Consider the following 13058-nt stretch of genomic DNA (forward strand, 5'->3'; position numbering starts at 1 on the left):
GAGGGGGGGAAACTGTAAAATTGTAAATATGTGTCCCTTCTGAACGGAGACCCGACCTTTGTTTTCTGGGTGGTGTCTCCGTTCCTGCTGCGGCCCAACCATCGGCCCAACTCCTGGAGCTGGTGGCCCCCAGGGCTCTGGTTTGCAGAGGCCGCGGATCGGACTTACCATCAGCGGAGCTGGCCGTCTTCGGAGGCTGCGGGAGCGGCTGCGACTCGCCTTAGGCTCGGGCCGCGTGGATGCCGACATTGGGAGCTCCGGCAGCAGCAGCGTGTTCGCCCACCCCGGATCGCAGGGTTGGGTCGCGGAAATTTCACCGTCCGGCGCGGCCTAAAATAGGCCGCGGGATTTTTCTCTGCTGGGCGGGGGCTTCAATGTCGGGAGCCACGACCGCCCCGACGTGCAGCAACAACGGCAGCGTGTTCGCCCGCCCCGGACCTTTTACCGTCCGGCGTGGCCTGCAACCACAACAACCTGACGGCGGGAGAAGACGGCAGGGGAAGGGAGAAGACATTGTGGCTTTCCATCACAGTGAGGAGAGGACTGGAGGAGACTCACTGTGATGGATGTTTCTTTTTTTGTGTGTTTTTGGGGTTGTGTAATTTGCCTATTTTAATGCTTTATTGTGTAATCTGCCTAATTTAATGCTTTTATTGTTGGACTGTGGGTGACTGAATTCCGTCAAAAAAATCCGTTTTTTTGGATGACAAATAAAGCTATCTTGAATCGTGACCTGTCCGGCCTTCTCCACTGCCAGGGCGCAATGTAAACTAGAGGAACATTGCCCTCACATTCCACCTTCTCCACTGCCAGGGCGCAATGTAAACTAGAGGAACATTGCCCTCACATTCCACCTTCTCCACTGCCAGGGCGCAATGTAAACTAGAGGAACATTGCCCTCACATTCCACCTATTTATGTCCTTCTGACCCACACCCTTCAGATGCACCTCGTTTCTGTCTCCTTTCCCATATCCCTCCCTCAATCACAACACCCAGTTTTATCACCCACCCAATTCCATCCACCTGCTACACACAACCCAGCGCTGGCAGCCTTTGTGTTCCTGTTTATCTCTCTCTTCACTGCCCTGAGACATCACTTATCCATGTTCTCCAAAGATGCTGCCTGACCTGCAGTTACTCCAGCATTTGATGTCATTCACCCTCCCTTCTCATGTCCTTCCACTTACCATCCATTTGCCTTTCTCCCAACTCCTTTGCCTATACTTCTTCACCCCTCCTCCGTCCACCAACCAGCCCTGTCTCACCACTCCTCCTCTACCTGCCCTCTCCACTCTCAGTTGTTTGCAGCCTCAGAATGTTGACAATTCCTTCACTTCCACGGATGCTGCTCGACCCACTGAGTTCCCCCAGCAGATTGTTTGTTCCTCCAGATTCCTCGAGGCCACATCGGGAGCACCAATGAAGTAAATGGAGAAGGTGCACGTAAATCTTTGCCTCACTTAGGAAGGGGCTGTCCAGGTCCCTTCGGGCTGCCTAGATTCCTCAAGCTTCCATGTTAACTGGGTGTATTCAGCAACAAAAATATATTCTGAAATAAATGCATTCCAAACAAAATGTTGCCTTTGTTATTTATTTAAAAACCATTTGTCAATTACAAGTCCAAATATAAGAGTTATGAAAGTGTGCAAGTGGCTTGTGATACCTGACGAGTCCACGTCTCGAGAGAAGAACCTGCAGACAACTAGATTTTCAATAAACTCCCCTTCGGTGCTGGCATCAGCCTTGATTAAACTGCAGTTCTACTTTTCCTTCTCTTTTTGGTCCTTTTCTTTTTTCTCACGTTCCGACTTTGCTTCCTCTTCCTCGTGCCGCTTAATCAAAACTTCCAGTTCCTTCTGCTTCAGCACTTTTATTCGCGTTTTGCCATTTTCTCGGGTTAGTGTTGCAATTTCAACTGCACCAGAGAGATGAAATGATACAAGTTCAAATACCCAATTTCACACAACTTCCATTCAGAGGAAAATATCTTAAACAATCCGACTCAATCTTAAACGATGCACAGATTCTCTTGCCCAGAGTAGGCGAATCGAGGACCAGAGGACATAGGTTTAAGGTGAAGTGGAAAAGATTTGATCAGAGTTTGAGGGGTAACTTTTTCACATAAAGGGTGGTGGGTGCATGGAACAAAGTGCCAGAGGAGGTAGTTGAGGCAGGGATGATTCCGACATTTAAGAAACAGTTAGACAGGTACATGGATAGGACAGATTTTGAGGGATGTGGACCAAATGTGAGCAGGTGGGACTAGTGTAGCTGGGACATGTTAGCCGGTGTGGGCAAGTTGAGCCGAGAGGCCTGACTCCACACTGTATCACTCTCTGACTCTAATCGGGGCAGTCACGTGGACGTGTGCACTTCCACTCGGGGGGATGAATGAATACATCAGAAAGGGCGACTATTCCAGAGGTTCCATGAATAACTAAAATCAGAATCCATCAAATGGACTAGAATCTAAGTGGACTGGAATTTTTGCAATGAGAGAAATTACACTCTAAATACTCATCAAAATATTATTGTTATATTTCCATGACATTCTCAATGTAATAACTAGTCTCAGGCAAACTGTGGATGTGAATGGTCAATGTTTCTGTGGGGAGGGATAGAAAGTGGCTGCAATTCAGGCATTGGGATCTCAGTAGTCGGCACGGTGGCGTAGAGTTGCTGCCTCACAGTACCAGAGACCCAGGTTCGATCCTGACTACATGTGCTGTCTGTACAGAGTTTGTACGTTCTCCCCGTGACCTGAGTGGGTTTTCCCTGGGTGCTCCGGTTTCCTCCCACACCCCAAAGACGTGCAGGCTTGTAAGTTAATTGGCTTTGGTAAAATTGTAAATTGTCCCTAACGTGTGTAGGTTAGCGTCTGTATGCGGGGATCGCTGGTCAACGCGGACTCTGTGGGCGGAAGGGCCTGTTTCCACGCTGTATCTCTAAACTAAGCAGCTCCTCACTCCCTCAATCTGCAGCTGGCCAACCACAGCCACACACAAGGCACGTACGAGAAAGAAACATTTACTTCCTGCCGTGAGATTTTTATACAGTTTTGACTTGATCCATTGGTCATGCCAAACTTAAGTCATGCATTCATAAAGCAGCTCACTTTTTCACAATGCTTGCAACTATAACTTTTACGTAATGTTTACATCGCTTACCTTTTTCAGCAGAAAGTTTACTGACATCCATTGTCTTGTTCAACACTTTAACTGCCAATGCAAGGGCCGATTGTAAAGTCATGTCTCCTTCTTTAAAATCTTGTTTCAGCATGGAGACGGCAGCCTGCAATTTGAATTGGATCCGTAACTAAGCGATTCAGCCGCCGGCTTTAGAACATCACCAACCACGTTGAAATGACTCCGACTTTTGAGCAATGCTTTGGCCCTGTCACACGAGCCAAACAGTTTCCAAGTAGCCACACAATTAACTTTAAACTCATTAGTTCTGACCTGAGATGTAGACCAAGGGGAAGTGTATAAAAACAGGACGCTAATGAGATCATGACTATCACAGTGTTTATCCACATAGCTGGAAGGGCATCACAAACATCCCAAAGATGGGCTGGTTTCAGAACAATGGGACGAGCTCGCATCAATCTCAATGAGGGATGACATATTGGAAAGTCTGAGTGTTTAAAGGCTGTCAAGTCAGAGGGATTTGATGGCCGGTAGCCGAGGGGTTTAAACACACTGGCAACAGAAACTTTGGAGTTTTTCAAAACTTACAAAGTCCTGAGAGGGATTGGAAAACCATGTCTGTAACATTCTTTGAGAAAACAAGTGGGAAACTATAGACCAGTTACCTCAATATCTGTTCTTGGGAAGATACTGGAGTCCATATTTAAGAGTGTCATTTAGAAACGTTTAACACAATGAAACATGATTTTATGAAATTACGTTTGACAAATTAGCTAGAGTTCTTTGAGAGTGGATAGAGGGGAAGCTGTTGATGTTATGTATCTGGATTTCCAGAAGGTGATAAGGAGCTGTTTTAAAAGCCTGGTGCACGTTACATTGTTGTTCAAGTGTGTTAGCACGGATTGAACACTGGGTAACTAGAAGACAGAGTCGTTATCAGGCTGGAAAGATGTAACTAACGGAGTATCTCAAAGATTAGTCCTTAGCCCTCCATCTTCAGGACGGGCACAACTCAGTGAGAAACTGCAAATGAGAGGAATGTTCAGTGATAAACCACAAAATGTTAGCTCGCAGATGTGGCAAATAATTAAAAGGCAAATGGCATGTTGGCCTTTGTTGTGAGGGGATGGATTTAAAGACAGAGCTTTTGTACAATTATACATGATGTTGGTGAGGTTACACCTCAAATACTGTGACCAGTTTTGGTTCCTTATACAAGAAAGGATTTAAGACTAAATCCTTGTCCTATGATGAACAGCTAAGCGTTTGACCTGTATTCTTTGGCTTTTTGAAGAATATGGGGCAAACATTGAAACATAAAATCACAATGCAGCATGACAGGGTAGATGTTCAGATGTTTCTACTAGTGGAAGAATCTTGAACAAGGGCACATAGTTATAAAGGAACCATCTTTCAATACGCAAATGTAATTTGTTTCAAGAGGGCTAGAATACAAAAACAGGAATATAATGCTGAGGCTATAAGGCATTAGTCAGGCGGCATTTGTGGTATTGTGAGCAACTCTGGGTACCATATCTGAGGAAGGATGTGCTGGCTCTGGAGAAGGTCCAGAGGAGGTTTACAAGAATGATCCCAAGAATAAGTGGGTTAACCTATGATGAGCATTTGATGCCTATACTCGCTCGAGTTGAGAAGGATGAGGAGGGGACCTCATTGAAACTTACCAAATAGTGAAAAGCTTGGATAGTATGGATGTGGAGAGGATGTTTGCACTAATGGGAGACTCTAGGACCAGAGGTCATAGCCTCAGAATTAAAGGATGTTCCCTTAGGAAGGGGATGAGGAGGAATTTCTTTTGTCAGAGGGTGGTGAATCTGTGGAATTCTTTGCCACAGAAGGCTGTGGAGGCCAAGTCAATGGATATTTTTAAGGCAGATAGATTCTTGATTAGTACGGGTGTCAAGGGTTATGTGAAGAAGGCAGGAGAATGGGGTTAGGAGGGAGATGGATCAGCCATGATTGAATGGCGGGGTATACGATGGGCCGAATGGCCTAATTCTGCTCCTATCACTTATGACCTTATAATACAAAGGAGCATAGGGATTGGACAGGCTTTGCTTCAGATACTCACAGCACTATTATTTCCAATGCAGGTGGCTTTCCATCCGCCGTAGTTGCCACTGGGGTCACTCTGATACAATTGGTAGCCATAGTGCTTGTCCCATCCCATGTACAGCAACGAAACACCAAAAGGTCGCTTCCCTGTCAGTAACAGACACAGATCAATAGATGTCCCCACAGGCAGAGACCGAGAGATAATAGAGATAGAGAAATGTTTTTCATTATTATAAGAATATTACATAAACCAGGTTATGTAATTAAGACAACATTTTTTAAAAATAAGCTGCATTTGTGATTCAATGTTGCAGAAAGTGTATTGATCTTTTATCCAGCAGTTTTGATTCCACTTTGTCTTACCTCCAAACTGTGTGTAAGCCTGTTTGATATCGCAGAGTGTGGTGACCAGCTGCTCACAAGGGATGGGTTCTTGGTACTGAAGGAGATACCTGGGGACACACAAGGCACCGTTACTGCACGCTGCTCATGGTCAATCACACCCCAGGAGAAAGTGCAAACAATAGTTATTTTTCCAAGAACAGTTGAATATTCTGTACAATTTTCTGATTTAAAGAGGAAGATATTTGCAATGAGGTGGAACTGTGGAATCACACGAGCTGCTGTGTTCTCATCCCTGAGAGTGGGAACCAACAAGTGCGTGTCTGGGAGGGCAGCTCCTGCTTGAGGTGAAGTTTTGTTCTTTATTCATCCTTGGGATGTGGTGATTCTGCCGTTGACTGCCCACCACATTTCACCCTCAGGAAGAGGCCGGGGGCTGTTTGCTGGGACACTGCGATCGGAATGCTGAAGGTGTTCTCACAATGTTAGAAGGAAGGCAAGGATCTCGCTGCAGTAACAATGATCAATGGCACCCCACGGCCAGGTCAGGAATAGGGAGCAAGGCTGGGAGATTTCACATTTGTGCTGTTGTCCGAGTGTGCAAGGTTATGGATTTTAGCATGGTTAGCACAGTAGTTGGTTAGCATGCACCAAAAGCTTTTCACTGTACCTCAGTACATGTGACAATAAACTAAACTGAACTGAAAAACTTTGGGAACATGATCACTAGTACAAACGGCAGCTTCAGTACTTTCTACCTATCCCCACAGTTTAGCTTGTGTCGGAAGGAACTGCAGATGCTGGTTTAAACCAAAGATAGACACAAAAAGCTGGAGTAACTCAGTGGGTCAGACAGCATCTCTGGAGAAAAGGAATAAGTGATGGTTCGGGTCGGCACTGGTGGGTCTAAAGAAGGGTCACAACGTGAAACGTCATCTATTCCCTTTCTCCAGAGATGCTGCCTGACCCACTGGATTACTCCAGCTTTTTGTGACTACCCACAGTTCAGGTTAATGCACTATCCTGGCAGCCCAGAGACCGAAACGATAGCTGGCAACATTCCTTCTGATGCTGTCGCTCATTACAATGGTTCAATATGAATTTGGATCGAGATGTAGTCATGCAAGTCTTGTATGCGTTACGACCAAAAGTCAGTGTAACAAAATCCCTGGGACTTATAACTCTTACACAAACAAAGAGGGATCCGGCGTGGGGGGGCTGCCGAGGGATCATTGGGGACTACTTTGTTACATTGACGGCGCCCTAACAGTTGCTGCTGTTCACTGCCCACCACTTTTCACCCTCCGGAAGAGGCAGGGAGCTGCTGGGACACTGCAATCGGTGTACTGAAGGTGTTCTCACAATGTTAGAAGGGAGGCATACTTTGTGTATGGTATGCAAAGCAAAGAATTTCACTTTTCAAAGCAAAGTTAACAAAATATCAATCAACCAATGAAAAAACATTAAATATTCAGAAGACTGGATTGAGGCTTCTTGTACATAATTTTGGACTAATATTTTTCCTAAGTGGGGTAGTGATGAGGGGTAGCCAGGCTACGACAGACGCAGCAGCAGTAAGGATCAGTAAGTGGAGTTGGGACGTGTGAAGGCAGCTGTACCAGAGGGCAGGTTCTCACAGTTCGTTTAACACTAACACCTCAGCTTACCTCTGGGCAATTAAACGCAGCTCATTTGTGAGAACGTTGGCATCGGCCGTTATCCCCGCAACGCTGCAGGCCATGTCACTGCAGAGCAGATTTACAAGAAGCTTAGCATGAACATCAACATACATGTACAAACATCAACAAAAAAATTAATTGTGGCTATTTTCCACAGGCAATTTTCCTCAAATTACTTAAAATGAACACTCTTTCTGGTCAACTTGGTAGGATTGTCTTTAGATTGTGCCGAATGTATAACAGCATTATCACTGACCAAAAAAATGTAATTAGCAAAAAATAGAATTTCACTGTACTTAGGCACATGTGACAATAAAGTGACACTGAGCTCTCTCTGGTGGCTGCTTGCCTGCACTAATTTCGGGTTCCCCCTTTTCTACGTCACCAACAACCCCACACCCACCGTGTCATTTTGAACACCTCCACGTCATTCAATTTCCAATTCATGGAACACAGACCAGTTGATGGAATTTCAGAGGGTGGTGGGTATATACATAGATACATAGACAATAGGTGCAAGAGTTGGCCATTCGGCCCTTCGAGCCAGCACCGCCCGCCATTCAATGTGATCATGGCTGATCATCCACAATCAGTACCCTGCCTTCTCCCCATATCCCTTGATTCCACGAGCCCTAAGAGCTCTCTTGAATGCATCCAGTGAATATGCAACGAGCGGCCAGAGGAGGGAGTCAAGGCAGGTACCATAATAACTTTTAATGGATATTTGGACAGGTGCAGGGATGGTTTACGCTGCAAGCAGAGTCAAATACAGGCAAATGGGACTAGTTTAGATGGGGCATCTTGGCCAGCATGGATGAGTTGGGCTGAAGGGCTAGTTCCAATCTGTATGATTCTATTTAGGATAATAGGCTGTTTCAAGACAAGCAAACACATTTATTGTGTCCGAGTTCACACGTACTCATTCAGTTTGTAAATCTTCTCGGAAAAGAAGACTTCGTCCAGTAGCTTGTGTATGTTGCGTCTCTCTGCAGCTAATAGGACGCCATCATTGGCCAAAATCCCCAGGCACGTCCCAGCGTGGCCGATGGCTTCCATGGCGTACTCCACCTGGTACAGTCGCCCTACGGTTAGTTAAATGTAACGTTTTAAATCAGTTGCCGCACCAATACATTAAATCAGTCAGACCTTTCATTTTCCAGAAACGTTTACTCAGATACTCACCTTCAGGTGAAAATATGGTCGTCCGTGAGTCATATCGTCGAGACTGTGGACGCAAACAAAATAATCAGCGTTATACTTCCAACATTAATCTTTTATAATGAGGTTAGGACTCCTCTCCCTCCTCCAGTCATGTTCTCCCCATGGAGGGTTCCACAGTACCGGCTGCTGATTGCCCAGGTCACTCTCACTGAGGACATAGATACATAGACATAGATACATAGACACATAGACAATAGGTGCAGGAGTAGGCCATTCGGCCCTTCAGGCCAACACCTCCATTCAATGTGATCATGGCTGATCATCCACAATCAGTACCCCGTGCCTACCTTCTCCCCATACCCCTTGATACCGCTAGCCCTAAGAGCTAAATCTAAATCTCTTTTGAATTCATCCAGTGAATCAGCCTCCACTGCCTTCTGAGGCAGAAAATTCTACAAATTCACAACTCTGTGTGAAAATGCTTTTCCTCATCTCAGTTCTAAATGGTCTCCCCCTTATTCTTAAACTGTGGCCCCTGCTTCTGGACTCCCCCAACAATGTTTCCTGTACCTAATGTGTCTAATCCCTTTATAATTTTATATGTTTTTTTCTATGAGAGTTGGGAAACTGCTACCCCTCATGCAGCCCCCAGTGAGGGGAAACTTCCAACCTCAGCATCTAGTCGGAGATGTTTAGCTCAGCACGTGACGGAGTGGTGGTGGGCTCATAGCCGAGTCACTGTCACCACAAACAAGCCACCCTACCACCACAGACTGCCATGGCATCCACCTGCTAGTACAGACAGCATGGAAACAGATTATTCGACCCATCGAGTTCACACCGACCATAGACCAACCATTCACAACAGTTCTATGCTATCAGAGTTTTTCATTCACTCCCTACTCACTAGAGTAAATTTATAGCGGCCAATTAACCTACAAACCTACATGTTTTTGGACTGTGGGAGCATAATCGGAGAAAACCCATGCAGTCACAGAGAGAACGTGCAAATTCCATACACAGCACCTGGTGTCAGGATTGAACCCAGGTTTCTGGCGCTGTGAGGCAGCAGCTCTATCAGATGGGCCACTGGGCCATGCTACTCTCGCTCGCGATTTAACTCAAGTCTTAAGCAAGTTTCGAAAATGCTTACACACAGCATCTCATCATGCACTGTACCTAGTTTGTATATCATATCATATCATATACATACAGCCGGAAACGGGCCTTTTCGGCCCTCCAAGTCCGTGCCGCCCAGTGATCCCCGTACATTAACACTATCCTACACCCACTAGGGACAATTTTTACATTTACCCAGCCAATTAACCTACATACCTGTACGTCTTTGGAGTGTGGGAGGAAACCGAAGATCTCGGAGTAAACCCACGCAGGTCACGGGGAGAATGTACAAACTCCTTACAGTGCAGCACCCATAGTCAGGATCGAACCTGAGTCTCCGGCGCTGCATTCGCTGTAAAGCAGCAACTCTACCGCTGCGCTACCGTGCCGCCCTATGGTAAATATGACAAGAATAAATCCCAGACACTCACCATTGTGCCCTTAAACAGTCAAAAACCTAGGATCAAAAGAGGAAAGTTAATAAATGCATCAAGAATGGCAATATGCACACCTAGTGTCCTCTTAAAACCTCGACCAGCTGGCTGTGTAGACACGACAGGTGATGCTGTAGTGCAGTCACCTGAATGAGATGACAGAATACGTCCCATGTACAAAGCGGTAATGTAATGAGGGAGAAGGAATGGGTGACGTTTCGGAACATTCTTCAGAATTCTTCTGAATGACTGGGCGTCAATTCGGGTCGAGACCTTTCTTCAGAATTCTTCTGAAGGGTCTCAAGTCTCGACCCGAAATGACACCCAGTCCTTCTCTCCAGAGATGCTGCCTGTCTCGCTGAGTTACTCCTGCCTCATTGACGACCACAACAGAAGAAATCCATGCCCGATTTCCATATTCAGAATTATGTTTATATTGCAGGTTGGGCTTTCAGACTGAAGTGCAGAAGGACCTTGAATGTGTTTCGGGACAAAATATTCCATCTGAATGCAACGGTAGTGTCATCCTCCCAATGGAATATTAATTGAAATTTTAATATAACGTGCTTTTGTATAATCTTCCCACAAACAGAAAATCAAAAGTACTCTGTCCACACTAATCCCCGTGCAATAAAAATGAACTGCAGATGCTGGTTTATACCAAAAAGAAAATGCTGGAGTAACTCAGCAGGTCAGGCAGCATCTCTGGAGAAAGTGGATAGGTGACATTTCAGGTCATGACTCTTCTTCAGACTGATTGTGTTGGGGGGGAAGAAGAAACTGGAGGCAAGAAAAGACCAGGACAGTCAGGGCCGGCAACAGGGTAGCCTCAGGCAGGGTTGTTCTGATTGCAACGGTGATTCAAGGTTACATTACTGCTACTCCTCATCCCCAAGTCAGATCCTTGATCTCATGAGGTATTGTAGGTATTGCACCTACAATTCCACCAATTGTCATTAGTCTTTCCGCAGATGCTGTCCAACACTCTGAGTGTTTCCAAAGTTCTCTACTTTTGTCTGCAGTTCTCTGAACATAGCACCTGGAGGTGATTACTGCACCACAATGAACACTCACTAGCCTTCAAACCAGCTAAAAAATCCAAAGTACAGTGTATGTGACATCCTCAGAACATACTCAGCATCATGTACTGCACAAATAATGAAGACAGTTGAGTTTTATGTCCACAAATGTTTATCTGAAGAAGAGTCTCGACCTGAAACGTCACCCATTCATTCTCTCCAGAGATGTTGCCTATAGTTGCTCCAGCATTTTGTGTCTATCAAATGTTTACCCTAACAGTTTTAAACCTGCACAGAGAGGGTAGACAGTCAGAACCTTTTTCCCCAGGATAAAAATGTAAAAATACTAGAGGGTGGAGTTTTCAGGCAAGAGGGGCAAAGTTTAAAGATAACATGCGAGGTTAGATTTCTACGGGGGGTGGTTGGTGAGTGTCTGGAACACATTGTGGTGGTTGGGGCAGGTGCGATAGTGCTGGTGTTTATTGGATGGGTATGTGGGCTCTTCCTGTCATTGTGAAGCAGAATTCACCAAGCGTTGGATTTATTGTTCACCCACTAATAGGAAAGGTGAGCTTGGGTCAGACCGTCGTGAGTCAGGTTAGTTTTACCCTGGGCTCGGGTAGATGGAGGGAGATGGGTCATGTACAGACTGGCAGGTGACGGTCGTGTGTAGATGCTGGTACAGGCGCGGAAGGCTGGAGTAACTCAGCGGCTCAACTCCAGCAGCGTTGTGAAGAAGGGTCTCGACCCGAAACGTCACCCATTCCTTCTCTCCTGAGATGCTGCCTGACCTGCTGAGTTACTCCAGCATTTTGTGAATAAATACCTTCGATTTGTACCAGCATCTGCAGTTATTTTCTTATATTATATAACTCAAGCAGCGTCTCTGGAGAGGAAGGAGCACAAGGACCGAAACCGAAACGCAGCCGGCATGACCAAGGGTTTTGACCGGTAGCTGCGGCTCCGGCTCCCCTCACGGCCCCGCTCCAGCCGCCGGACCCTCGGACACCTCCACCTCCCCCCTCTCCCCTCTCCATCCGCCGGCCGGGATGAAGCAGCAACTTTGAGGCGGCCCGGCCGACTAGGCCTCAGGCTCGGTGCGGGTGTGGGGAGCGGCCCAGGTCCGGTCCGCTCCCTCTCCTCGGTGCCTCCCTCCCTCTCCCTCTCTCCCTCTCTCTCTCTCCCTCCCTGTCTCCCGGCGGCCCCGCTCCCACCACCTCTACCTGTCCTGTCCTGTCCCGCCGCCGCCGCTCCTTCCCTGCACCGACCAGGCGCCACTGCAAGCTGCCAGAGTTGCGCACCCGCTACAGCGCCCCCTGTCGCTCGGGAGGAGCCGGAGCCGCCGCCACAGCGCCCCCTGTCGCCCGGGAGGAGAAGCCGCACCCGCCACAGCGCCCCCTATCGCCCGGGAGGAGCCGCCGCACCCGCTACGGTGCCCCTTGTCGCCCCGGAGGAGCCGCCGCCGCCACAGCGCCTCCTGTCGCCCCGGAGGAGCCGCCGCCGCCACAGCGCCCCCTGTCGCCCCGGAGGAGCCGCCGCCGCCGCCACAGCGACCCCTATCGCCCAAGAGGAGCCGCCGCCGCCACAGCGCCCCCTGTCGCCCGGGAGGAGCCGCCGCCGCCGCCACAGCGCCCCCTGAAGGAATGGGTGACGTTTTGGGTCGAGACCCTTCTTCAGACTGCTTTGAAGATGTTCTCCTATCAACAACGAGCACCCTTCCATATCTCTCCCTCTCCCTCTCCCCTGACTCTCAGTTTGGGGGGTCTCGACCCGAAACGTCATCCATTCCTTCTCTCCAGAGATGCTGCCTGTCCCGCTGAGTTACTCCAGCACTTTGTGTCTATTTTCGGAGTGCACCAGCATCTGCAGTTCCTTTCTACACATTTCGTCTGCTTCACTGCAAATTCTCCTCAAGGTCTACCTACTTTGAAGAAGTTCTCCGTCGACGAACATACCAAGATATACACAAAGCAGGTCGGGCAGCATCTCCGGAGAGACATTTCGGGTCGAGACCCTTCTATAGACTGAGAGTCAGGGGAGAGGGAAACGAGAGATATAGACCAAAGATAATAGAGCGGAAC

General features: G+C 47.5%; 1 protein-coding gene across 1 annotated transcript; it reads right to left on the reverse strand.

The window, feature by feature from the left end:
• Positions 1 to 1582: 1582 nt before the first annotated feature.
• On the reverse strand, positions 1583 to 12304 carry psma4 (proteasome 20S subunit alpha 4). The gene is made up of 9 exons (XM_078430094.1): positions 12201 to 12304; positions 9956 to 9981; positions 8427 to 8469; positions 8164 to 8326; positions 7233 to 7310; positions 5587 to 5675; positions 5240 to 5370; positions 3169 to 3292; positions 1583 to 1916 (listed from the first exon to the last, which is right to left on the reverse strand). Exons 2-9 carry the CDS (start codon positions 9956 to 9958, stop codon positions 1762 to 1764), a joined length of 786 nt encoding a protein of 261 aa, XP_078286220.1. The 5' UTR covers positions 9959 to 9981; positions 12201 to 12304; the 3' UTR covers positions 1583 to 1761.
• Positions 12305 to 13058: the final 754 nt, after the last annotated feature.

Source organism: Rhinoraja longicauda, chromosome 38, assembly GCF_053455715.1.
Source record: "Rhinoraja longicauda isolate Sanriku21f chromosome 38, sRhiLon1.1, whole genome shotgun sequence".
NCBI lineage: Eukaryota > Metazoa > Chordata > Chondrichthyes > Rajiformes > Arhynchobatidae > Rhinoraja > Rhinoraja longicauda.